Source organism: Pristis pectinata, chromosome 9 (genome assembly GCF_009764475.1).
Source record: "Pristis pectinata isolate sPriPec2 chromosome 9, sPriPec2.1.pri, whole genome shotgun sequence".
In the NCBI taxonomy this organism is placed as follows: domain Eukaryota; kingdom Metazoa; phylum Chordata; class Chondrichthyes; order Rhinopristiformes; family Pristidae; genus Pristis; species Pristis pectinata.
Window position 1 is genome coordinate 3,116,911 of NC_067413.1, and position 26,249 is coordinate 3,143,159.

Sequence of the window (26,249 nt, forward strand, 5' to 3'; positions counted from 1 at the left end):
AAGTAAAGGGGAACACGGTTGAAAGCTCTGTCATCTCTTCCCCTAGCCCCTGTATAATAACCGTACCTGGCTCCTGTAAAGCTCCTTAAGACATCTTGTCACGTTAAAGGTGCTAGATAGATGAAGTTGCTGTTGTTGTAAATGTTGACATCACTTAGTTCTCAGATGGCCTATCTACTGTTTCTCAAAGTCTTTGTAGGTTGATATCATAGTGTCATACAGCACAGAAACAGGCCCCTCAGCCCACCGAGTCCGTGCCGACCATCAAACACCCACTCTCACTAATCCTGCACTAATCCCATTCTGTTCTCCCCACAATCCCATCAGATGCCCTGTTCTTCCAATCACCTACACACTCGGGACAATTTGCAGTGGCCAAATAACCCCCTGACCTTGCACGTCTTTGGGATGTGGGAGGAAGCTGGAGCACCCCGGAGGAAACTCACGTGGTCACAGGGAGAGCATGCAAACTCCACACAGACAGTGATGGAGGTCAGGATCAAACACAGGTCACTGGAGCTGTGAGGCAGCGGCTCTACCAGCTGTACCACTCTGCAGCCCCCTTGAAGTACAACTTTTATCATACCCTCGTACAGAATTGGCCTCTTAATTACTTTTTATCTACTACCATCTCTGATTGCTAAATCCCTTCAATTAGTTCCCAGCTTCTTAGCAATTAGAAATTACTCTGATCGATCTTTCTTGTGATCACAGAAGATGACTTTATAGGTTCAGACATTTAAACTGCATCTGCCACAGCTTTGCCCACCCACTGAAGTTGTCAGAGTTCCCTTGCAGCCTCCTGCCTCTACCCCCACTAGCTGATGTGCCATCTAACCCTGCATGAAGATCTGCACATTTCAGAAGGTTTTAACGCTGACCAATTTGAAGTTTTGTGTTAATTTTGTAGGGGGAAGTGTCAAAGGCACCGATAAAGAGCAAAAAGCTAAAGAACAAGAAAGGAAAATAAACAGAGGGTGCAACATCGATATTTTATAATTACTGGGTATGAGCGAGGTCAACCAATGGAAATGTGTCCAGCACTGCCCAGCTGAAACCAAAATGAAATACAAGAAAATAAGCTTGCTGAATCCACTCGCTCCCTCAGTACTGATGTACTTCAGAAAACCAGCCCAAATTTTTTGCCTGCGGCCACTTGCATTTCTTTCTGCCTGTTGCTACAATCAAGTGGGCACCACTGGTCGATGATCCCCGGGGAATCATTCAAATCTAAACCCCTCGATTCCCGGAGCAGGCATCCACATATCCGCGAGCATTGTCCTTTAAGTGAGATGCTGTGAATTTCACGCAGTGCTTTTCATTCCAAGTGCACTGTTCCGTTAGATCACGATATCGGAATGTCATGGCGAGGAAGAGTGGGTGGACATTCAGCCCATCAAGTCTGTGCCAGCTCTTTGAAACTCTTCAATTAGTCCCACTTGCCTGTTCTTTTCCCACAGCTTTGCCATTTTTCAGGAATTACGAACTCCCTTATGAAGCTGTTTCCTTTGCCCTTCCAGGTAACTGGTCCTCATCTCCCTCCTGTCCAATTGCCTTCTTTTGATGTTACCTGGTTATCAACTGTTCTCCCGCCAGGGAATCTCTCCTTATTTCATCTGTAAAACATGCTCTTAAATGTACTGGTGTAGAGATTGGGCACTGCAAGTTCCCACAGGCAACAACTTACTGCTGACAAGGTAATCTGTTGAGCGATGCATATTGACAATGGGACATCATGGAGAATGCCCCTGTGTTTGAAATTATTCCATAGGATTACAAAAGGCAAGATTCTCCAAATGCTGGAAATACTCAGCAGGTCAGGCAGCATCTGCGGAGAGAGAGGCACACACAGTCCAGACAAAGGGTCTTGACTCGAAACATCGACTGTCTATTCACCCCCCCCCCCCCCAACTGCCTGACCCGCTGAGATCCCCCAGCAGCTCGTTTATTGCTCCAGATTCCAGCATCTCTTGCGTCTCCGAGTCAACATTTGTGGTCGATGAAGGGTGTTAAAGTCTGAACTGTGGACAGCACAGGGCTAGTGGCCCAAATGGCCTCCTGTTCTGTAAGATTCTGCTGTGTTTCTCTAGTTAGAAACTTGTGATTAATTAAATCCACAATTTGTTTTGGTGAAATACATCTAGGGGAGTTTGAGGCTGGAGAACTATACACCCAGAGGTAATGAACAGTGTGTGCTTGCTTTCTCGTGATGCTGCTTTATTGACTTAAGCTCAAATAACTCACCCGGGCGTGAGCAGCTTCCACTGAGAATTGGTGAATGGAGTCAAATGCAACTCAGCGTCTGGCTTCCAGAACCGAGCCCATTGGGACCCGAATGTACGGGTTGGCTCAAATCTGTCCACAGGTGAAATATTCATGTTCAGTTCAAGCCAACCTGGCTCAGTACTTTATCCAGGTCACAATGATGTTCTTAGTGTTACTGCACATGTATTCATACAGCAAGGAAACAGGCCCTTCGGCCCACTGAATCCACACTGACTATCAGCACTAATCCCATTTTATTCTCCCCACGTTCCCACCAATTCCCGCAGGTTTCTACCACTCACCTACACACCCAGGGACAACTCACAGCCACCATTTAATCCACCAACCTGCATACTTTTGGGATGTGGGAGGAAAATGGAGTGTTTACAGGGAGAATGTGAAAACTCCACAGAGAGAGTGCCGGAGATCAGGATTGAACCCAGGACACTGGAGCTGTGATGCAGCTGTGCCATTGTGCTGCCCATGCCATCTGTTCTTGATCAATACCTGGCCCTGATCAATATGTTTCTGGAATCTTTAGGTTGGATAGAGCAAGAAAGATCTGCGGTTGGGTTGGGAATAGCTGTGATCACGGTGGGTTTTAATTTTTAACTTTTTTGTTGAAGCCCCCAACTTTACAAAGTGCTCATTAATCTTGGGATGAGGCAGCAAATATTTTGGCGACTTAAACAAATTGCTCAGTCCCAGTGCTAAACCCTTAAACTGACCTGATGTGACTTTGCTTTAATTAGAAATGGGAGCAGAGAGCAAATTATTAATAGTTAATTGGTATATTTTCACACTAAACTTGTTCATGTTCTGAATAAAACATTAAAATTGATTCCACTCTGGACCTGTTCAATGAATTATTTCCTTCACTAGAATGTGGACAAATGGGTTGGTGAATAATAATTTTGAGGCAGCTATACTGTTTTGGGGCATTGCAGTACATTCCCCATATAGAACATAGAACATTACAGCACAGGAACAGGCCCTTTGGCCCACGATGTTGTGCTGGGCTAATTAAGCTAATGACACCAAATCCCTTCTGCCTGCATGTGGTCCATATCCTTCCATTCTCTGTACATTCATGTGCCTATCTAAGAGTGTCTTAAATGTCTCTATCATATTTGCTTCTATCACCACCCCCGGCAGCGCATTCCAGGCAGCCACCACTCTCTGTGCTTGTGATAGCCGACCCGCGCTCCGTAATAAATCAGACAACAGCAGAACCAAAGAACTTACGATTAATGCTTTATTAGTTTAACGCTAGCAGGAGGGGTTACATGGAGGAGCAAACAGTCAGTGCTGCTCTTCCCTGCACATGGCCCGACTCAAGGAATACAGGGTGCTAACAAACTTAAGTACATTGTTCTCCAGTGGGTGTCCACCTACTACACAGGCATACCCATATTTGGGTATACTTGACCAGCTCATGCTACCGTTGGTCAAGCCGAGGCTGCTGTGTGCACAAACGACCCTGTTCTTGTGGCCTTGAAGCTCAGCAGCTCCTTATCACATCATGCAGAGACAACACAAGCAGACATGACTCAAGCTGTTTACCAGCAGAGAGAGAGTAACCCTTTGTTCACCAGAGCTCCCTTCCCATTGTCTTCTACATGCTTTAAAAAAACCTGCCCCGCACATCTCCTTTGAACTTATCCCCTCTCACCTTAAATGCATGCCCTCTAGTATTAGACATTTCGACCCTGGGAAAAGATACCAGCTGTCTATGCCTCTCATAATTTTATAAACTTCTATCAGATCTCCCCTCAGCCTCCACTGCCCCAGAGAAAACAACCCAAGTTTGTCCAACCTCTCCCTATCTCTAATCCAGGCAGCGTCCTGGTGAACCTCTCTTGCACCCTCTCCAAAGACTCCACATCCTATAATGGGGCAATTGGAACTGAATGCAATACTCCAGATGTGGCCTAACCAGAGTTTTATAAAGCTGCTACATATTTTCCTGACTTCCTGAACTCTGCTTCGACCAGTAAAGGCAAGCATGCCATATGCCTTCTTTACCACCCTATCAACCCGTGCAGCCACTTTCAGGGAGCTATGGACTTGGACCCCAACGTCCCTCTGTACATCAACACTGTTAAGGGTCCTGCCATTAACTGTGTACTGTCCCTTTACATTTGATCTCCCAAAGTGCAGCACCTCACACATTTATTCTACCTTTACACTTGCCTTTCACTCCATTACTCACTCAGAGTGTGTGCTGATAACGGTGCAGTGAGGGCTTTGAATTGTCTGGGAGATGGGACCAATGACCTCAATGAAAGAACAAGAAGAAAACAGGAGAGAGAGAAAGTGGTCCAGAGAATTGGATGTGGGAAGTGGGATAGAGAGAGGTCTGGGAAGATTGGATTATGGGGCCAAGGAGGAGAAAGTAAACAGTATAAATTCTGATTGTAAATTTGTTTAAATAGTATTGACCATCCTGAACCAATGTACTGGAGGTGAGACGGAACAAACCTCTCAGCAAATACCCTACATCAATTTGGTAAATTGATTTATTATTGTCACATGTACTGAGGTACAGTGAGAAACTTGTCTTGCATACCGTCTAGACAGATCATTTCATCACATCAGTGCATTGAGGTATTACAAGGGAAAACAATAACAGAATGCAGAATAAAGTGTTACAGTTACAGAGAAAGTGCAGTGCAGGCAGACAATAAGGTGCAAGGTCATAATGAAGTAGATTGTGAGGTTGGTAGATTAGTCACCTGAAGGTCTGGATATCGCCAGATCTGTAAGTAGATTTAAAAGAACATTATTAGTAATTCTTTGAGACATAGAATTTAGATTTAAAAGAGAAAAATGACTGTAATAGAAGTAATGAGTAGATCTGCAGGGAGCATTTCGCAACGAGTCGCCGTGCTCCGGCACCATCTTGCTGTACAGTACAACTTAGCGGGAAACAGGTTCTGGTTCTGGAGCAGAGGGAACAAAAATAGCAGCAACTTGTCCCGATAAAAGCAGGGTCATTTGTCCAGAGCGGAGAATAGTCACATTATTATTTGCATAAAATAAGTTTCAGTTACTCACTGAATGGGTTGCTAAGTTTGACAGTGGAATTACCCAATTGTCTCCTGTTTGTCTTGCTCTAGTGTTGCAACTACATGCACTTTTTTAAAGATAATTTTCAATGTACAGGAATGAGTTTGTAGTTTAAGCTGTTCTTACATTGTGAACATTCATTGTTACCAATTCAAACGTTCTGCCACAGGTTTAATGGACAGTTAGTGCCAGCACACCAACAAGTGGTACAAGGCTGGCGCGTATGTGGAAGGAGCTGCCAGAGGAAATGGGTTGAGGCAGTTACGATAACATTTCAAAGACATTTGGATAAGTACATGGAATGGAGCGGTTTAGAGGACATGAGTCAAATGCAGGTAAATGGGGCTAGCTTGGCGCACACCTTGGTCAACATGGACGATGTGGGCCAAAGGGCCTGTTTCCATGCTGTAATGCTCAATGACTCTAAATCAAAGAGTAGGTTCTGGAACTTTACAACTCTCACCATGTGTCCTCACTGCCTTGAACTTGTCACCAACTTGTCTATTAATCACACATTAATTGTCCTTGTATATCCAATCTACTCGAAGGTTTCCATGGTTAAGAACCCTTACCTATATTCTACCAGTTTAATTTTTCCAGGTGTTAAGAAGTGGTTTAATATATTGATAGTGGAAGTTATGATCTCAAGGAATCAAATGTCCTCTGCTCAAATATTAGAACAAAGACCGCAGTTTTCCTTTCTAACCACGTCCCACCAATACGTGTATGAGTTCCCATATTTATTCATGATAATAACTCAACTCTCTGTGAGCTTTGCACTCTCAAAGCGATCAAAGCAACTATATTGATAACTGGGACATGTTTGGAATGGCAGTGTTTTGGGGATTTTCGAAAAGAAAGATTCTGTTCCTTCCTCAGAAACAGAATCAGGTTTATTATCACTGACGTATGTCATGAAATTTGTTGTTTTGCGGCAGCAGTACAGTGCAAGACATAAAGGCATTAAAGTTACTATAAGTTACAAAAATAGTGCAAAAGAGGAATAACGAGGTAGTGTTCATGGGTTCATGGAGGCAAAGGGAAAGAAACTGTTTCTGAATTTATTGGGGGCTTTTAAGAGGGGCTTGGATGGGCACATGAATGAGATGAAAATGGAGGGATATGGGTATTCTGTAGGTAGGAGGGATTAGCAATGTCGGCACAACATTGTGGGCCGAAGGGTCTGTTCTGTGCTGTACTGTTCTATGTTCTATGAATCATTGAGTGTGGGTCTTCAAGCTCCTGTACCTCCTCCCCGATGGTAGTAACGAGAAGAGGGCATGTCCCGGGTGGTGAGGGTCCTTAGTGATGGATGCCACCTTCTTGGAGGCACCGCATCTTGAAGATATCCTCGATGGTGGGGAGGGTTGTGCCCGTGATGGAGCTGGCTGAGTCTACAACCCTCTGCAGCTTCTTTCGATCCTGCACATTGGAGTCTCCATACCAGGCGGTGATGCAACCAGTCAGAATGCTCTCCACCGTACAACTGTAGAAATTTGCAAGAGTCTTTGGTGACGTACCAAATCTCCTCAAACTCTTAACGAAGTAGAGCCACTGGCGTTCCTTCTTCGTGAATGCATCAATGTAAGTAATGTAAAGTTTGTAATTGGAGAAACTTTAGCTCACAGTTTGAGGGAAACCTCCAGCTTCCTGTACACGACCTAACTTCAGCACCTGGCAGCACACTGGGGAAATTAACTGGATACCAACAGTACAGATTTGCAAAGTATGCTGGCACGGTGAGTATATCTCTGGGTTAGATTATTGATCCGGAGATAACAGTTTATTTCCCACTAAGGTGACTGGGGTGTTTAAAGTCAACTGATTAAACTTTTATTGAAAAAAAATTGGTACTAGTGACAGTGACCATGAAATTGTAAAATTTTGTTTGATTCCTGGAGAGGAAGGAAGAATTCCACTGGTGAAGATGCAGAGGAGATTCACAAGGATGTTGCCAGGACTGGAAATCTAAGGCCATGCAGAAAGATGAGAGAGGGCTGGGATTGTTTTCCTCAGAACTGAAGAGATGGAGGGAACTCTTAATTATCAGGGGCCCAGACAGAGTGAATAGAGTCATAGAGCCTTCAGCCCAACTCGTCCATGCTGACCATGGTGCCATAGGGAGGATGTAGAGGAGATTCACAAGGATGTTGCCAGGACTTAGCAGCTGGATGTAAAAAAACAGGGAGCACAGATTTAAAGTGACTGACAGGAGGATGAGAGGAGAGCAAGGGATGTGCTGCTGGAGGAGCTCAGCGGGTCGGGCAGCAGCTGCAGAGGGAAACAGGCAGTTGACATTTCAGGTTGAGACCCTTCACGGGGACTGAACGAGTAGAGGAGAGATGGTCAGTATGAAGAGGTGAGGGGTAGGAGTGGGGCAAGAGCTGGCAAGTGATGGCTGGATGCGGGTGAGGAAGGGTGATAGGCAGATGAAGTCGGGAGGGAGGGAAGGATGCTGCCTGACCCACTGAATCCCTCCTGCCGCTCGTCTCTTGCTCCAGATTCTAGCATCTGCAGTCTGTTATGTCAGGATTACAGGGGGAGGTGAGGGAAAGGTTTCTTATCATAAGAATCATAGAACAGTACAGCAAAACACAGGCCCTTCGGCCCACAATGTTGTTCCAACCTTTAAACCTCGCCTAAGACTATCTAACCCCTTCCTCCCACATGTCCCTCTATTTTAAATTCCTCCATATGCTTATCTAACAATCTCTTGAATTTGACCAATGTACCTGCCTCCACCACCGCCCCAGACAGCACATTCCATGCTCCAACCAGTCTCTGGATAAAAACCCTTCCTCTGATATCTCCCTTGAACTTCCCACCCATTACTTTAAAGCCATGCCCTCTTGTATTGAGCATTAGTGCCCTGGGAAAGAGGTGCTGGCTGTCCACTCTATCTATTCCTCTTAATATTTTATATACATCTATCATGTCTCCTCTCATCCTCCTTCTCTCCAAAGAATAAAGCCCTAGCTCCCTTAGTCTCTCCTCATAATGCATACTGACCCACTGACTCCTCATAATGAGGTTGGTCATGGCACGCATCAACTCCAGCCTACCAGACAACCTGGACCCACTGCAATTCGCCTATCGCCGAAACAGGTCTACAGCAGATGCCATCTCCCTGGCCCTCCACTCAGCTCTGGAGCATCTGGACAGTAAAGACACATATGTTAGACTATTGTTTATTGACTACAGTTCTGCCTTCAATTCAATAATTCCAAGCAAGCTTGTCACCAAACTCCGAGACCTAGGACTCAATGCCTCCCTCTGTAACTGGATCCTTGACTTTCTAACAAACAGACCGCAATCAGTGAGGATAGGCAGCAATACCTCCGGCACGATTATTCTCAACACTGGTGCCCCACAAGGCTGCATCCTCAGCCTTCTACTCTACTCCCTATACACGCATGACTGTGTGGCCAGATTCTGCCCTAATTCCATCTACAAGTTTGCAGATGATACCACCGTTGTAGGCCGTATCTCAAACAGTGATGAGTCGGGAGTACAGGAAGGAGATAGAGAGCTTAGTGGAATGGTGTCATGACAACAACCTTTCCTTCAATGTCAACAAAACAAAAGAGCTGGTCATTGACTTCAGGAAAGGGGGCGGTGTACATACACCTGTCTACATCAATGGTGCTGAGGTCAAGAGAGTTGAGAGCTTCAAGTTCCTGGGAGTGAACATCACCAACAGCCTGTCCTGGTCAAATCACGTAGATGCCACGGCCAAGAAAGCTCACCAACGCCTCTACTTCCTCAGGAGGCTAAAGAAATTGGGTTTGTTCCCTTTGACTCTCACCAACTTTTACCGATGCACCATAGAAAGCATCCTATCAGGATGTATCACAGCTTGGTACGGCAACTACTCTGCCCAGGACTGCAAGAAGCTGCAGAGAGTTGTGGACACAGCCCAGCACATCACGGACACCAGCCTCCCCTCCTTGGACTCTGTCTTTACCTCTTGCTGTCTTGGTGAAGCAGCCAGCATAATCAAAGACCCCACCCACCCAGGACATTCTCTCTTCTCTCCTCTTCCATGGAGTAGAAGATACAGGAGCCTGAGGGCACGTACCACCAGACTTAAGGACAGCTTCTACCCCACTATGATAAGATTATTGAACAGTTCCCTTATACAATGAGATGGACTATGACCTCACGATCTACCTTGTTGTGACCTTGCACCTTATTGCACTGCACTTTCTCTGTAGCTGTGACACTTTACTCTGTACTGTTATTGTTTTTACCTGTACTATATCAATACACTCTGTACTAACTCAATGTAACTGCACCATGTAATGAATTGACCTGTACAATCGGTTTTCCTTTCCTATCCATGTACTTGTCCAAGTGTCTTTTAAATGTTGTTAATGTACCTGCCTCAACCACTTCCTCTGGCAGCTCGTTCCACATACTGACCACCCTCTGTGTGGAAAAAGTTGCCCCTCAGGTTCCGATTGAATCTTTCCCCTCTCACCTTAAACCTGTGCCCTCTAGTTCTTGATTCCCCAACCCTGGGGAAAGGACTGTGTGCATTCACCCTATCTGTGCCTCTCATGATTTCGAGGGATATGGCACCTTGGGTCGGCATGGACGAGATGGGCTGAATGGTCTGTTTCTCTGCTTTCTTGTGTCTGCGAGCCATATGTTTGTGTCAGTAAAGCGGATTATTTGGTCACAATCAGATCCCTGTTTGTGGAATCTTGCTGTGCCTCCCTCCACCACCACCGTGACCACACTTCAAGAGTAGCTCACTGGCCGCACTGTGCTGCAGGGTGTGCTGAGGATGTGCCTGGTGCCAATAGAAGGCAAACCCCTGTTTCTGCTCAGTGTTGGTGTTGTCTTCCCAGGGGTGGTTCAGCCTGATGTTGCTGGGACAACCAAAGAAAGGAGCTTGTGTCTGATAAATCCCGCTCCTGGGAAGTGTTCCTAACCCAGGACCAGGAGCCAGAGTGAATAAAATAACAAACTGTTGGAGGAACTCAGCGAGTCGGGGGCAGCATCTGTGGAGGGAAATGGACAGTCGACGTTTCGGGTCGAGACCCTTCATCTGGACTGAATGCACAGTCTTTTTCCCAGGGTTGGGGAATTCAAGAACTAGAGGGCGTAGGTTTAAGGTGAGAAGGCAGGGATTTAATCAGAACCTGAGGGGCAACTTTTTCACCCAGAGGGTGGTCCGTATATGGAACGAGCTGCCAGAGGAAGTGGTTGAGGCAGGTACATTAACGACACTTGGACAGGTCCTGATGCAGGGTTTCAACCCCAAACCTCTCCTCCCACAGATGCTGCTCGACCCACTGATCCAGCAGATTGTTCGTTGCACTTGGATAGGAGGGGTTTAGAGGGAAATGGGCCCAATGGGACCAGCTTAGATGGGAATCTTGGTCGCATGGACTAATTGGGCTGAAGGGCCTGTTTCTGTGCTGTGTGACTCTAATGGACTGAGTGAATAAACTGACCGTGTAACCCTTTGTGAAGTGGCTGCGGATTTTGGGAAGTCTGTAAAAGGCGGTGGAAGACGATCTAGTGCTGGCTTTCCAAAGCGAATCAGGCAAATAGTTGAAGGTGAATGATTTCCAGGGGAAAGAGTGGGCAACGGGTCTGGAGGGACTCCCTTTCCTGTATCATGCTGAAGCAACATAAAATTCCTGGATACTGGCTCCCTCAGGTGGATTAATAATGTAATATTATCATGCAGTAAATTTCTTTACTGAGACTCTACTGCGCTCCAAACCATTCCATCCAAAAACAAAAAGAACTCAAAATGAAAGATCCAGTTCCAGTTTCCTCTCTTGTGTCTGTGAGTTTGACTGTAATGCAAAGGAGTAGATTAGAACAGTAAACACTCACAGTGGCACAGCGGGGAGAGCTGCTGCCTCACAGCTCCAGAGACCCAGGTTCAATCCCGACCTCTGCTGCTGTCTGTGTGGAGTTTGCACATTCTCCCTGTGACCCTGTGGGTTTCCCCCGGTTCTCAGGTTTCCCTCCCACATCCCAGAGACGTGGGGGGTCGGTAGATTAATTGGCCGCTGTAAATTGCCCCTGGTGCCTGGTGTGTGAGTGAGTGGCAAAATAATCAGAGGGGACTCGTGTGAGAGACAATAGATGGCAGGGCAAGAGGGAAGTAAGGAGAGGGAGGAAGGGATTGCTCTGCTGGGAGTGGGCATGGAAGCAGTGGACTGAATGGTCTTCTGACACAGAACATACAACAGTACAGCACAGGAACAGGCCCTTCGGGCCACAATGTTGTGCCAACTAATTAAGCTCATGACACCAAATCCCTTCTGCCTGCACACGGTCCATATCCCTCCATTCTCTGCACATTCATGCACCTATCTAAGAACCTCTTAAACACCCCTATCGTATCTGCCTCCACCACCACCCCTGGCAGCACATTCCAGGCACCCACCACTCTCTGTGTAAAAAAATTTTGCCCCGCACATCTCTTTTGAAATACCCCCCTCTCACCTTAAAGTTATGCTCTCTGTGCACCACAGGGGCAGCGTCAGTGACGCACTGTGGTCCTGGAAAGTCAAGCAGGTAGATCTGCCAGTCTTGTCATTGCAACCCGCCCAACAGAACAGAGGGACCTCGGAGTACAGGTACATGGTTCCCTGAAAGTGGAGTCACAGGTTAGACAGGGTGGTGAAGAAGGCGTTTGGCACGCTGGCCTTCATCAGTCAAGGCACTGAGTATAGCAGTTGGGATGTCATGTTGCAGTTGTACAGGATGTTGGTGTGGCCGCATTTGGAATATTGTGGACAGTTTTGGTTGGCCTGCTGTAGGAAAGATTCCATTAAGCTGGAAAAAGTGCAGAAAGGATTCACAAGGATGTTGCCAGGACTTGAGGGACTGAGTTATAGGGAGAGGTTGGGTAGGCTCATTGGAGCATAGGAGACTGAGGGGTGACCTTATAGAGGGGTATAAAATCATGAAGGGCATAGATAGAGTGAATGCTAACAGTCTTTTTCCCAGGGTTGGGGAATCAAGAACCAGAGGGCACACGTTCAAGGTGAGAGGCGAGAGATTTAATAGGAATTTAAGGGGCAACTTTTTCACCCAGAGAGTGGTCTGTATATGGAACGAGCTGCCAGAAGAAGTGGTTGAGGCAGGTACATTAACAACATTTAAAAGGAACTTGTACCAGTACATGGATGGGAAAGGTTTAGAGGGATATGGGCCAAATGCAGGCAAATGGGACTGGCTTAGATGGGAATCTTGACCAGCAGTGTGATGTAACATTCTCTACCAGTCTGGATCAGAGTAGCTCCAACAACTCTCAAGAAGATCAACACCATCCAGGGAAAACAACAGTCCGCTTGATTGGAATTGGTTTATTATTGTCACTTGTACCAGGGCACAGTGAAAAACTTGTCTTGCATTCCTTTCGTACATATCAATTCATTACACGGTGCATTGAGGTAGTACGAGGGAAAACAATAACAGAATGCAGAATAAAGTGCTACAGAGAAAGGGCATGGGAGAGAGAATTATTTGCAGGCGTACAGGGAAAGAATGGGGGAATGGATCTGATGGGATTGCTGTACCAGGAGCCAGTATATAGACAATGGGCCAAGTGGCCTCATTTTGTGTCACAATAATCCCATGATGCTTTGGCTCCCCCTCACATCATGATGCAGAGAGCCAATGCCCCCCCTGTGAGCAGCAAGTGTCACCTCATTCCTGCAGAGATGGGGAATGCTGGGTTGGCTGCACAGCCCTCAGTAACACACCTCGGTTAGAAGATTGGACATGAATGGGCATTGCAATGTACCCTGACTGCTTCCTGTGACTGACTGTCCAACACAGCAGTGATGTGGAATCCTAAGCAAGGTCCCAGTTCACTCAATGGCTTCCAAATTCCAGAACTATCTGGAACGGATGAAGAGGCTCAGACTCTTGTCCAGAAAGGGAATGCCATGAGGTGACCTGAAATGTCTAAACATTTCCTAGCGTCAGAGTCATGGAGAGATACAGCATGAAAACAGGCCTTTCAGCCCATTGAGACCATGCTGACCATCAACTACCCATTTACACCAATCCTACATTAATCCCATTTCTTTCTCGCCACATTCCCATCAACTCCCCCCAGATTCTACCCCTCACCTACACACTAGGGGCAACTTACACCAGCCAATTAACCCACCGACCCGCACATCTTTGGGATGTGGGAGGAAACTGGAGCACCCGGGGGAAACCCACGCGGTCACAGGGAGAGCGTGCAAGCTCCACGCAGACAGCGCCCGAGGTCAGGATCGAACCGGGGTTGCTGATTTCTGTAGTTGTTTGACGGATGAGAGTGGTATAGGAGTTTCCATTTACACAGGAGCCTGATGAAAGGACCATCGATATAACACGGTCAGGAATAAATCCAGAGAGGAATTCTGGAGAAAGTTGTGGGAATGTGGGGCTTGCTCCTACAGGGAGTGGCGGGAATGTGGGGCTTGCTCCCACAGGGAGTGGCGGGAATGTGGAGCCCGCTCCCACAGGGAGAGGTGGGAACGTGGGGCTCACTCCCACAGGGAGAGGTCGAGGTGAACAACAGAGAGGGATTTAAGGGGAAGCTGGGTGAACACACGAGGGAGGATGCTGGGGGTGGAGTGGAAAACCCACTCCCCCATTGTGAATGCTTTCTACTGCACTCTGGTAAACTGAGCCTCGACCTCTTAACGTGCCATAAATGTGTTAGAAAAGTTGACTGTCACAATCTTTGTCTTTTGTTTCTTCAAGAGTGGAAGCTGATGGAGCTGTCAGTGAGAAGACTGTAAGAAATATCTGCTTTGTGGAACGATTTGCAGCTTAGTTCTGATTTGTTTTGGAATTTCCATCCAGACCCTTAAATTGAAGGAAGGTTTGACAAGTTTGTGAATTTACACCGTGATAAATTATCGTCCCAGCTCTTAACAAGCCTGGATCAAGTTCCTTTGCCTGATATTTTAAGCTGCTCGAAATAAATGAGCAAGGCTTGCATAAAAAAAGCAGACACTGGAATTTGATACAAATGCATTCACCACTTGCACGAACACAATGCACGGGGTATATTCCAGCCTGTTACTCTCCCATGTTTCTCTGTCTGAGATCTCTGACCTCTGACAATTCCCACCATTCTGGCAGTTCATTGCTAAAAGAACAATAATCACCGAATCTGTTTGTCACAGTTGTTTAGTAATATCGGGCTTGGATTTCCACAATGGGTGACACAGTGGCTGGTGGGTAGAGCCGCTACATCACAGTCCCAGAGAGCCAGGTTCAATCCCGACCTCCGGCGCTGTCTGTGTGGAGTTTGCACGTTCTCTCTGTGACCACACAGGTTTTCCCCGGGTGCTCTGGTTTCCTCCCACAAAGATGTGGGGGTTACTGGGTAAGTTGCCCCCAGTGTGTGGGTGAGGGGTAGAACCTGGGGGAAGTTGATGGAAATATGTTAGGATTAGTGTAAATGGGTGCTTGATGTTCATAGAGTCATACAGCACGGAAACAGGCCCTTTGGCCCAACCGGTCCATACTGACCAAGGTGCCCCATCCAAGCTAGTCCCATTTGCCTGCGTTTGGCCCATGATCTTCTGAAGATTTCCCATCCATGTACTTGTCCAAATGTCTTTGAAAGGTTGTTATTGTACCTGCCTCAACCACCTCCTCTGGCAGCTCATTCCACATACATACCACCTTCTGTGTAAAAAAGTTGTCCCTCAAGTTCCTATTAAATCTCTCCCCTCTCAGCTTAAACCCATACCCTCTAGTTGATACAGGTGGTGGGTCAAGGGCCTGCCTCTGTGCTGTATCTGTCTCTAAGACACAAAATATTATAATTTAACACTGGAAGTTGAGTGGTTAAATATTCTTTACTCTCCCTCGGGAGGAGTCTGGACTTTTATGACAAGGGTCTGGTCTAACATTTATTGTTTGTGTCTGTTTTTGGTACAAACTTTATTACAAAGTTGGGGGTGTCTGTTCCTTGGAAGAAAATCCAGGTATTGTCGTAAAAAGCCGCAGAAATTGGCACGGTGAGGTATCAGGCAATCCCAATCAGTTACATTCCACAGTCCAAACTTTCTTAACCTCTTAACTCCCAAAATTTGAGTGAATATTAGCATCACCTTCCTGTATCATTTTGTTTGATCGCTTTAAGCTGAGCAATTCTTTTTGTGGTCTTACAACACCCCAAAGATAAATCACTCACAATAGTTACCAGATGGCCTGCCGTGATTGGGGGGAAAATGGCCATAATTGTCTGGAAGGCTATAGTATTATGAAATAACTGTGAATTAGCTCCACTTAACCATTACTCAGCTATTAATGTGGCATTTTTCACGAGCTTACATGATGATTTACTGCAGCGATAAATTAAGCCGTCAAATTAAAGCATAGTTTCAGTAATTTAATTTAACAAGCTGGAAATTAAGGCCATGATCTGTAGGACTGGAATTGCTGGTGTCCAATCGTGGATTAGGAAAGGCACACAGAGTGGTGAGATCCATGGGGCAGTCAGGTTGATTGACTGTGATCGAGGCGCTGAAGGGTTCTACATCATTTCTGGGACCACCGTCTGTTTTCAAATCACAGTATTTATTTAGGAGCCTCCAGGGATGACGTGTGATCTCTCATATCAGAACCCATAGGAAGATTTGATTTCATTTGTTTTCTTGGATCTGGGCATTGCTGGTAATGCCAGCACTTATTGCCTATTCCTAACTGCCCCTGAGAAGATGGGGTTGGCAGGCACGGTAGTGTAGCGGTTAGCATAACGCTTTACAGCACCAGTGACCCAGGTTCAATTCCGGCCGCTCTCTGTAAGGAGTTTGTACGTTCTCCCCGTGTCTGCGTGGGTTTCCTCCGGGTGCTCCGGTTTCCTCCCACATTCCAAAGACGTACAGGTTAGGAAGTTGTGGGCATGCTATGTTGGCGCCAGAAGCGTGGCGACACTTGCAGGCTGACCCCAGAACACTCTACACAAAAGATGCATTTCACTGTGTGTTTCAATGTACATGTGACTAATAAAGAGATCTTATCTTGAACCGCTGCAGACCTTCTGGTGAAGGTGCTCCCACAGCGCTGTTGGGGAGGGAGTTCCAGGACTTAGACCCAGTGACAATGAAGGAATGGCGATATATTTCCAAGTCAGGATGTTGTGTGACTTGGAGGGGAACCCACAGGTGGTGATGTCCCCCTGCACCTGCTGCCCTTGTCCTCCTTGATGGGAGAGGTGGTGGGTTTGGGATGTGCTGTCGGAGTAGCCTGGGTAAGTAACTGCAGTGCATTTTGTAGATGGCGTACACTGCAGCCGCTGTGTACCATAGGCATTGGAATTGGTTTATTATTGTCACTTGTACCGAGGTACAGTGAAAAACCTGTCTTGCATACCGATCGTACACGTCAATTCATTACACAGTGCATTGAGGTAGTACAAGGTAAAATGATACAGAATGCAGAGTAAAGAGTCACAGCTACAGAGAAAGTGCAGTGCAGGCAGACAATAAGGCACAAGGTCATAATAAGGTAGATTGTGAGGTCAAGAGTTGTGAGGTCATCGATTGGGGTGGGGAGCCGATCAAGTGGGCTGCTTTGTCCTAGGTGGCGTCGATCTTCTCGAGTGTTGTTGGAGTGTTGCTCGGCCTTCGAGAGTGCTCCGTCACACTCCTGACTTATGCCTTGTAGACGGTGGAAAGGCTTTGGGGTGTCAGGACAAGTCACTCACGGCAGGATACTTAGTTTTGACCTTGTAGATGGTACAAACAGCAGCCTCTATGTCACAGAATATCAGAGGCAGGAGGCTACACTCTCTGTTGGAGATGGCCATTGCCTTGCCACTTAATGTGATTTGCAATTTAACAGCCCACGCTTGACTGTTGTCAAGGTCTTGCTGCATGCAGGCACAAACTACAGACGTACAGATTAGGCACAAGAGAAGACCCCTCAGTCCTTGAACTCTCTCCACTATACAACACGCTTGTGGCTGATTTGGTTTAGTTCAACTTTGCCTTCCTGTCTACCCATGTTAACCTTTCACCCCCTTTCTTATCAAGTATCGAGCTACCTTTGCCTTAAAAATATTGAAAGACTCTACTTCCACTGCTCTTTGAGGAAGAGAGTTCCAAAGAATCACCCTCCCCAAAAGAAAATGTGTTGCATTATCTCTGTTTTAGATGGGTAAACCCTTACTCTAGGTAATTTAGGTCGAATTGGGAACAGCTTCTTCCCCTCCGCAATCAAACTTCTGAACACTACTTGGTTATTCCTTTTTCTTGCACTACTTATTTATCTTGTAATTTATAGTAATCTTACATCTTTGCACTGTACTGCTGCTGCAGAACAACATATTTGATAAGAAGAGATATATTGAAAGACTCTACTTCCCCAGAACATTCTCAGTAATGCAAAAAGATGTATTTCACTGTGTGTTTCGATGTACATGTGACTAATAAATAAACGTCTTATCTATCCCACATGGCACTCTTCACCCCCTACCATTCCCGATGCACGATGCATGAGGGTGAGGACAAGTTCAGCCAGGCGGAGGAGAGTGTTAGTGGAAGGGGACTGGTTCTGCAGAGGGTGGTGAGGCCGTCATGATGAGGAATGGAGGTATATAGGGTCTGGACATCCATGGTGAAGATGAGGTTGTGCGTGCCGGAGAACTTAAAGCTATGGAAGAGTTGGAGAGTGTGTGATGTGTCACAGATGTAGATGGGAAGGTAGATCATTCGATGTCTGCCGCCTCCGCCTCTGTGCCTTCTTCTTCAGTAAGGAGTCCTCTCCCCCTCCTGATGACCTGATCTCCTGCCTCCAGCCGTCAAGCCTGTTACCGTCCCTGGACCTATTCATAGCCGACTGTCGGCGCGGTATCAGCCATCTTGACTTTTCTGCCCCCCTCACCCACTCCAACCTCCCCCCTTCTGAACGCTCTGCTCCCCACTCCTTCCGCACCAACCCCGACATTGTCATCAAACCAGCCAACAAAGGTGGTGCCATGGTAGTCTGGCGTACTGACCTCTACCTTGCAGAGGCCAGGCACCAACTCTCGGACAATTCCTCCTACCTACCCCTGAACCATGACCCCACCAAGGACCACCAGGACATTATCTCCCGCACCATCACAGACCTCATCACCTTGGGAGATCTCCCCACCATAGCTACCAACATGATAGTCCCGCAACCTCGGACTGCCCAATTCTATCTCCTCCCTAAAATCCACAAGGTGGACTGTCCCAGTAAACCTATTGTCTCCACATGCTGTTACCTCTCAGACCTCGCATCCTCGTACCCGGACACTATTCTGTCCTCCCGGTCTAATCCCTTCCCATCTACATCTGTGACACATCACACGCTCTACAACTCTTCCATAGTTTTAAGTTCTCCGGCACGCACAACCTCACCTTCACCATGGATGTCCAGTCCCTATGTACCTCCATTCCTCATCATGACGGCCTCACCACCCTCTGCTTCTTTCTTGACCAGAGACGGAACCAGTCCCCTTCCACTAACACTCTCCTCCGCCTGGCTGAACTTGTCCTCACCCTGAACATCTTTCAAATCCTCTCACTTTCTACAGACCAAGGGTGTAGCCATGGGCACTCGCATGGGCCCCAGCTATGCCTGCCTCTTCGTTGGCTACGTTGAACAGCCTCTGTTCCAAGCCTACTCCAGCCCCATTCCTCAACTCTTTCTCCGCTATATTGACGGCTGCATTGGTGCCACCTCTTGTACCCGTGCGGAACTCGACAGTTTCATAAATTTTGCCACAAATTTTCACCCTGCTCTCCAATTCACTTGGACCATCTCTGACACCTCTCTCTCCTTCCATCTCCATCTCAGGAGATTCCTCATCCATTGACATCTTCTACAAACCCACTGACGCCCACAGCTACCTGGATTACAGCTCCTCCCACCCTGTCTCTTGCAAGGACGCGATCCCTTTTTCTCAATTTCTCCGCCTCCGCCGCATCTGCTCCCATGACGAGGCTTTTCACTCCAGGACATCTGAGATGTCAACTTCTTTTCTAACCAGGGCTTCCCCACAACAGTGGTTAAGAGAGCTCACATCCATATCTGCCATTTCCCGCACCTCGGCTCTCACCCCCACCCCTCCCAGACCCAACAGGGATGGGGTCCCCCTTGTCCTCACATTTCATCCCACCAGCCTACATATCCACTCCCGCCATCTCCAACGGGACCCCACCACCAAGCATACCTTCCCCTCCCCACCCCTCTCAGCCTTTCGCAAGAACCGCTCTCTCCATGACTCCCTAGTTCACTCCTCCCCCACCCCCCACCCATCCCGCTTCCACCCCGGGAACCTTCCACTGCCCCCGCCATAGGTGCAACACCTGCCCCTACACCACCTCCATCACCTCCATCCAGGGACCCAAACAGTCCTTTCAGGTGAGACAGAGATTCACCTGCACCTCCCTTAATATCATCCACTGCATTCAGTGCTCCAAGTGTGGCCTCCTCTACATTGGTGAGACCAAACGCAGACTAGGTGACCGTTTCGCAGAACCCCTGCGCTCCGTCCGTAACCGCGATCTGCATCTCCCCATTGCCGGTCACTTCAACTCCCCCTCCCACACTATCACAGATATGTCAGTCCTCGGCCTCCTCCACCGCCGGGAGAATTCCAAGCGCAAACTGGAGGAACAGCACCTCATTGTCCGTCTTGGAACCTTGCAGCCTGACGGCACGAACATTGAATTCTCCCACTTTAAGTGTTCCCCACCCCCCCCCCTTCCCCACATCCCCCCCACCCCCACACCACCCCCATCATCTTTCTTCCCTTTCCCAGCCTCTCTCACTTTTTCTACCCCCTCATTTTTTCTCTCCTTCCCTTTGACCCATCCCCCGGTGGATCTGCTCTCCCCTCCTCCCCCACACCTGCCCGTCACTATCTCATATCTGCATCTACCTATCACCACCCTGTGCCCACCCCCGCCTCCCCTCTCCTGTCCACCTATCACTGCTCTGCTTTTCCCTCCTATATATTGGGCTTCCCCTTTTCCTATCTTCAGTCCTGAAGAAGGATCCTGACCCGAAACGTTGACCGCCTGCTTTTCTCCACGGATGCTGCCTGGCCTGCTGAGTTCCTCCAGCATCATTGTGTTTCTCACCCAGATTCCAGCATCTGCAGACCTTTGCTTCTCTTCCACAGTGGAATTTTCTGTGAACTGCCTCCTAGGCAAGCACAAGTATATCCTTAAATAAGGAAACTACCACTCTGTGGTTTATTCCACACGTGGTCTCGCCGTCATTGTACACAGTTGTATCAGATTTCCCTATTTTCATACCCATCCCATTTCCAATGAAGGCCAACACTCCATTTCCCTTTGTAATTACCTGCAGGAGATCATAGAACCACGCTGTTGTGCCAACGTTTTATCCTGCTGTAAGATCTATCTAACCCTTCCCTCCCACATAGCCCTCCATTTTTCTATCATTCATGTGCCTATCTAAGATTCTCTTAAATGTCCCTGATGTATCTGCCCCCACCACCTCTGCCGGCAGTGCGTTCCACGCACCCACCACTCTCTGTGTAAAAAAACTTACACCTGACTTATACCTTCCTCCAATCACCTTAAATGTGTGTTCCCTTGTGTTAGCCGTTGTCACCCTGGGAGAAAGTCTCGGACTGTTCACTCAACCTATGCCTCTAATCACCTTGTACACCTCTATCAGGTCACCTCTCATCCTCCTTCTCTCCAAAGAGAAAAGCCCCACCTCACTCAACCTATGTTGTGCAAACAAATTAAACCAATGACTCCTGATTAATCTAATCTCGCCTCCCCACACATTGACCATATCCCTCCCTTCTCTGCATATTCGGAGAGTGGTGGTGGATAGGTGTTGTGACTGGACGCCTGGTGCCAGAGGTGTATCATAGGGATCAGTGCTATGACCCTGACTGTTTGTCATATTCCTTTCACGTTCGTGGATAGGAATGTGAAAGGAATGATTATGAAGTTTGCACCTCTCAGTTGGTAAGATGCAGAGAGCAACAGCAGGTGGAGTTTGACCCTGATCTGTGTTTGGTGATGCACTTTGGGAAGGATAGGAGATACGCAGAGAATGGTAGGACCAAGGATCTCTCAAGAGCGGCAGCAAGGGGAGATGAGGTCAAAGCTTGGTACAGTTGTACAGTGCAGAGACAGGCCCTTCTGCCCACCACATCCATGCTGACATTTTTGCCCATCCACACGAACCCCATTTGCCTGCACTAGGACCGTACCCTTCTGCACCTTGCCTGGTGAAGTGTCTGTCTAAATGCCCCTTCAATGTGGTGATTGTTTCTGATTCCAGCATCTCCTCTGGCAGCGCGTCCAACGGTGAATCAGGGCACACGGGATTTATGCCTTCATTGCGGATCGATAGAAGACCAGGGACGTCATGCTGGAACTTTATGACATTTCGGTTGGGCAATGGCTGTGGAGTTCCTGGTCGCCACACTGGAAGGAAGGAAGTGCAGAGAGGATAACTTTGTGTGTTTATGTACCAGGACATCCTGATCCTCTGTCCTGAAGCATTCCGCAATCTTTCTGCACGTTCCAGCAGCCTATCACCTCCTTCTTCTCCATTTATCATTCAACTTGACCTCAAATGTGCAAAATTAATATTGTTCCTTCACCGTCACTGGGTCTAACCCCAGAACTCCCTCCCCAAAGACGCTGTGGGAGCCACCTTCACCCTAAGATAAGGTAAGATATCTTTATTGGTCACATGTATTGGTCACATAGAGTATTCTGGGGGGCAACCCGCAAGTGTCGCCACGCTTCTGGCGCCAACATAGCATGCCCACAACTTCCTAACCCGTATGTCTTTGGAATGTGGGAGGAAACCGGAGCACCCGGAGGAAACCCACGCAGACACGGGGAGCAGCAATTCAAGAAGGGGACTCACCCCCACCTTCTTAAGGGGCAGTTAGGGATGAGAACAAATGCTGGCCTTGTCGGTGTTACCCAGACCTTATAAAGTTTATTTATTATGTCAATGACCAGCCCTGGAAGCCAACCACAGCCTCACGAATCTCCTTGTCTGAAGAGGTTTCTCCAGCTGTGCCTTCAGCTGCCCGGACACCATGCTCTGGAATTCCCTCCCTGAACCTCTCTGCTCTTCCGTCTCTGTGTGAGCTTCCTTAAAGGACACCAGGTGCTACCACAGAGCTGTTAGCGGGTGCGGATCAGGACCTAGAGGAGGTGGTGGAGGCAAATATGATAGAGGTGTTTAAGATACTCTTAGATAGGCACATGAATGTGCAGAGAATGGAGGGATGTGGACATTGTGCAGGCAGAAGGGATTAGTTAGGCGTTTAATTACTAGTTTAATTAGTTTGGCACATCGTGGACCGAAGGGCCTGTTCCTGTGCTGTACTGTTCTGTGGTCTATGTTCTTAGATTCAGTGACAATGAACAGCAATAAATGGGCAAATTCAAGCTGAGGAACTCAGCGGGTCGAGCTGCTCCTGTGGGAGGAAAGGAATTGTCAACGTTTCAGGTCGAGATCCAGATGCAGAGTCTCGCTGTCTCCACTCTCCCCCCTCCCCCATCTGCCCATCACCCCTCCTCATCTGGATCCATCCCGCACCCGTCATCTCTTGTTCCACCCTTCCCCCTCACCTCTTTACACCAACCATCTCCCCTTTCAGTCCAGGTGAAGGGTGTCGACCCTTCCCTTCCTCCCACAGATGCTGCCCGACCCACTGAGTTCCTCCAGCTGATTGTTCCAGACTCCAGCGTCTGCAGGGTCTTCAACTTGTGGTTGGTGGACAAGGAGAAGGGTTGGCAGGGTTACAGGAAAAGAAGATGTAAATGTAATTTTGGTTAACTGTCAGAAAAACAATCTAAAAGTTAGATTATGCAACTGTGAGATGGCAGGGTTGTTTAGTCACGTTGTGGGGGCTGTATAATTCCAATTATCTCTATCTTTCTACCCATGGCCTCTCCATCCTTGACACCCCAACAACTGGGGACGTTTCTTTATCCTGCAGTATTAGTTTGGAACTGCAAATTACATTTGTCTGGGGCACACAGCCTTTGCAGATGTTAATTAATTATGGTTGACTGTAAATTGGCTGGTTAGTGTGGTTCAGACAGCAGACCAAACAGTCTGCTAGTAAATCTTGCTCATTCCCTGTGAGTAATTGCTTTTAGCGCCAGAATTTCAGCCCGTTGACACTTTCACGGCATTAATGGAAAGGCGATGGAATTTCACTCTGGACTGTATCTGCGTGTAGGCCCTGCAGAGGTGGTCAGGGTGACAAGACAAGCTCACAACATCAACACAAACTTACATTCAATGGCAACTAAAACCCAAGGGCATTTACCAAGTGCCTGCTACCAAACCAGGACAGGTGACATCAGGGCAGGCAGCCAAAAGCCCGAGTTGTGAGGGAGGTTGTGTCTAAAGGGAGGGTAAATGGGGGGAACATGGAGAGGTTTCAGGAAGGAACTCCAGATCTCAGGCGCCAGGAAGCCAATGGTGCCATATTGAAAATCGAGGGTAAGAGGAACACAGGGAGGGGTGTGGGGGCCGGAGGGGGTTACAGAGACAGGGAGGGGTGTAGGGGCCGGAGGGGGTTACAGAGACAGGGAGGGGTGTAGGGGCCGGAGGGGGTTACAGAGACAGGGAGGGGTGTAGGGGCCGGAGGGGGTTACAGAGAGAGGGAGGGGTGTAGGGGCCGGAGGGGGTTACAGAGACGGGGAGGGGTGTAGGGACCGGAGGGGGTTACAGAGACAGGGAGGGGTGTAGGGGCCGGAGGGGGTTACATAGACAGGGAGGGGTGTGGGGGTGGTCGGGGGTTACAGAGACAGGGAGGGGTGTAGGGGCCGGAGGAGGTTACAGAGATAGGGAGGGGTGTGGGGGTTGTAGGGGTTACAGAGACAGGGAGGGGTGTAGGGGCTGGAGGGGGTTACAGAGATAGGGAGGGGTGTGGGGGTTGTAGGGGGTTACAGAGACAGGGAGGGGTGTAGGGGCCGGAGGGGGTTACAGAGATAGGGAGGGGTGTGGGGGTTGTAGGGGGTTACAGAGACAGGGAGGGGTGTAGGGGCCGGAGGGGTTACAGAGACAGGGAGGGGTGTAGGGGCCAGAGGGGATTACAGAGACGGGGAGGGGTGTGGGGTTGGAGGGGGTCACACAGACAGGGAGGGGTGTAGGGGTCAGAAGGGGTAACAGAGACGTGGTGGAGTGTAGGGGCCAGAGGGGGTTACAGAGACGGGGAGTAATGAGGGATCTGAAAATGAGATTGCCTGAAAATAAGAAGGGCTCCTGCTTCTATTTCTAATATTTTCCCGTTTGCTGCAGTGACTGGGTCAACACAGACACCTCCAGACTGCCCTCCACTCGTGGTCCCTCAGCAGCCTCCCACCTCGGCTGCTGCCTTGGTCTGCACTCCCCACGCTCCCACTTCTCCTGCTGTCTACTTCCCTTTGCCCTTCCCTGTGAGCGGTCGGGACATGAATCATGATGTTGCTTTGGTTTTAACTGCTGCCTCTCCACTCTGTTCAACAGGCCGGAGCCCCTGAACTCAGCGTGTGGAACACAGACACGACTGCACTGGGGTGCGACCTCTCTCGGAACCTGGGATGGTGCGACACTTCAACAAGAAATCAGCCCACCGATGATCTCTCGTCAAACTGGAACTACCTCTGAAAACTGCCTCTTTCAGACTTCATATCTTCATATTCCTGTAAAGGGGCAACTCTTTCACACAGAGGGCAGTGGGTACGTGGAACGAAATGCCAGAAGGAGTGGCAGAGGCAGGTACAATTATGACATTTAAAAGACACTTGGACAGGTACCTGGATAGGAAGGGAGGGCAGGCACGGTAGTGTAGCGGTTAGTATAACGCTATTACAGCGCCAGCGACCCGGGTTCAATTCCGGCCGCTGTCTGTAAGGAGTTTGTACATTCTCCCCGTGTCTGCGTGGGTCTCCTCCGCGTTCTCCGGTTTCCTCCCACATTCAAAGAAGTACGGTTTAGGAAGTTGTGGGCATGCTGTGTTGGCGCAGGAAGCCTGGCGACACTTGCGGGCTGCCCCCCAGAACACTCTCAGTAACGCAAAAAGAGGCATTCCACTGTGTGTTTTGATGTACATGTGACTAATAAACACATAATAATGTAAAATAATAACTGGGTCTATGTCACTGCAGGTGACGGCTCTTCAAGATCACATCGCAGGACTGTGTAGATGTGAGGGGTTGGTGGGGGAGGGGATCTCTGCCTCTCCCACCCTTTCAGGCACTGAGTTCCAGACCCTCACACCCTCTAGAGATAAACCTTTCCCTCCCCTCCCCTCTAATCCTTCTACCAGTGACTTCACACCTCTGCCTCTTGGTTTTGACTGGTCTGCCGAGGGCGACAGGTCCTGCCCATGTACTCTCTCCAAGCCCTCATAGTTTTATACACCTCAGTTAACTCTTCCCCCAACCCCCTCTGTTCCGAAGAAAACAACCCCTGTCTCACGGCTACAACTTCCCAGTGCTGGCAGCACCCTCCAGTGCAATCACATCTGTCCAGTAATGTGGTGTCTGGAGCTGTATGCAGTCTTGTACACAGTTCCAGCACAACCTCTGCAAGTCTGGTATTCTGTGCCTCGGCTAATAAAGTCAAAGTCGAGTTTATTTCCATCTGCACAAGTCCATGTGTGCACAGGTGCAATGAAAAACTTATTTGCAGCAGCATCACAGGCACAGAGCATCAGATAAGCAGCATTCACAAGAAAAACATAAATTATACACAAATTTTACAAGAAAACACAATTAGAACAAAAAACAACAAAGTCATTTAGTGCAAAGTGATCAAAGTGGTCACAATGTTGCTAAACTGTAGTGATTAGGGTTGTGCCGGTTGGTTCAAGAACCGAATGGTTGAAGGGAAGTAGCTGTCCCTGAACCTGGTGGTGTGGGACTTCAGGCTTCTGTACCTCCTGCCTG

At 48.2% G+C, this 26,249-nt stretch overlaps 1 protein-coding gene and 1 long non-coding RNA gene across 2 annotated transcripts in view; both read left to right on the plus strand.

Moving 5' to 3' along the window:
- The window catches only part of impact (impact RWD domain protein), a 42,700-nt gene extending 39,584 nt beyond the window's left edge, over window positions 1–3,116 (plus strand). The window contains exon 11 of the mRNA XM_052023653.1: window positions 911–3,116. Coding sequence (XP_051879613.1) covers window positions 911–970 — 60 coding nt within the window. The 3' untranslated portion in view covers window positions 971–3,116. The remainder of the gene's footprint in view (window positions 1–910) is intronic.
- Window positions 3,117–4,983: 1,867 nt separating this feature from the next.
- LOC127574562 (uncharacterized) lies at window positions 4,984–25,721 on the plus strand. Its single transcript, XR_007956922.1, has 3 exons — window positions 4,984–5,669; window positions 21,622–22,016; window positions 24,826–25,721. It is a non-coding gene; the product is annotated as an uncharacterized LOC127574562 (long non-coding RNA).
- Window positions 25,722–26,249: the final 528 nt, after the last annotated feature.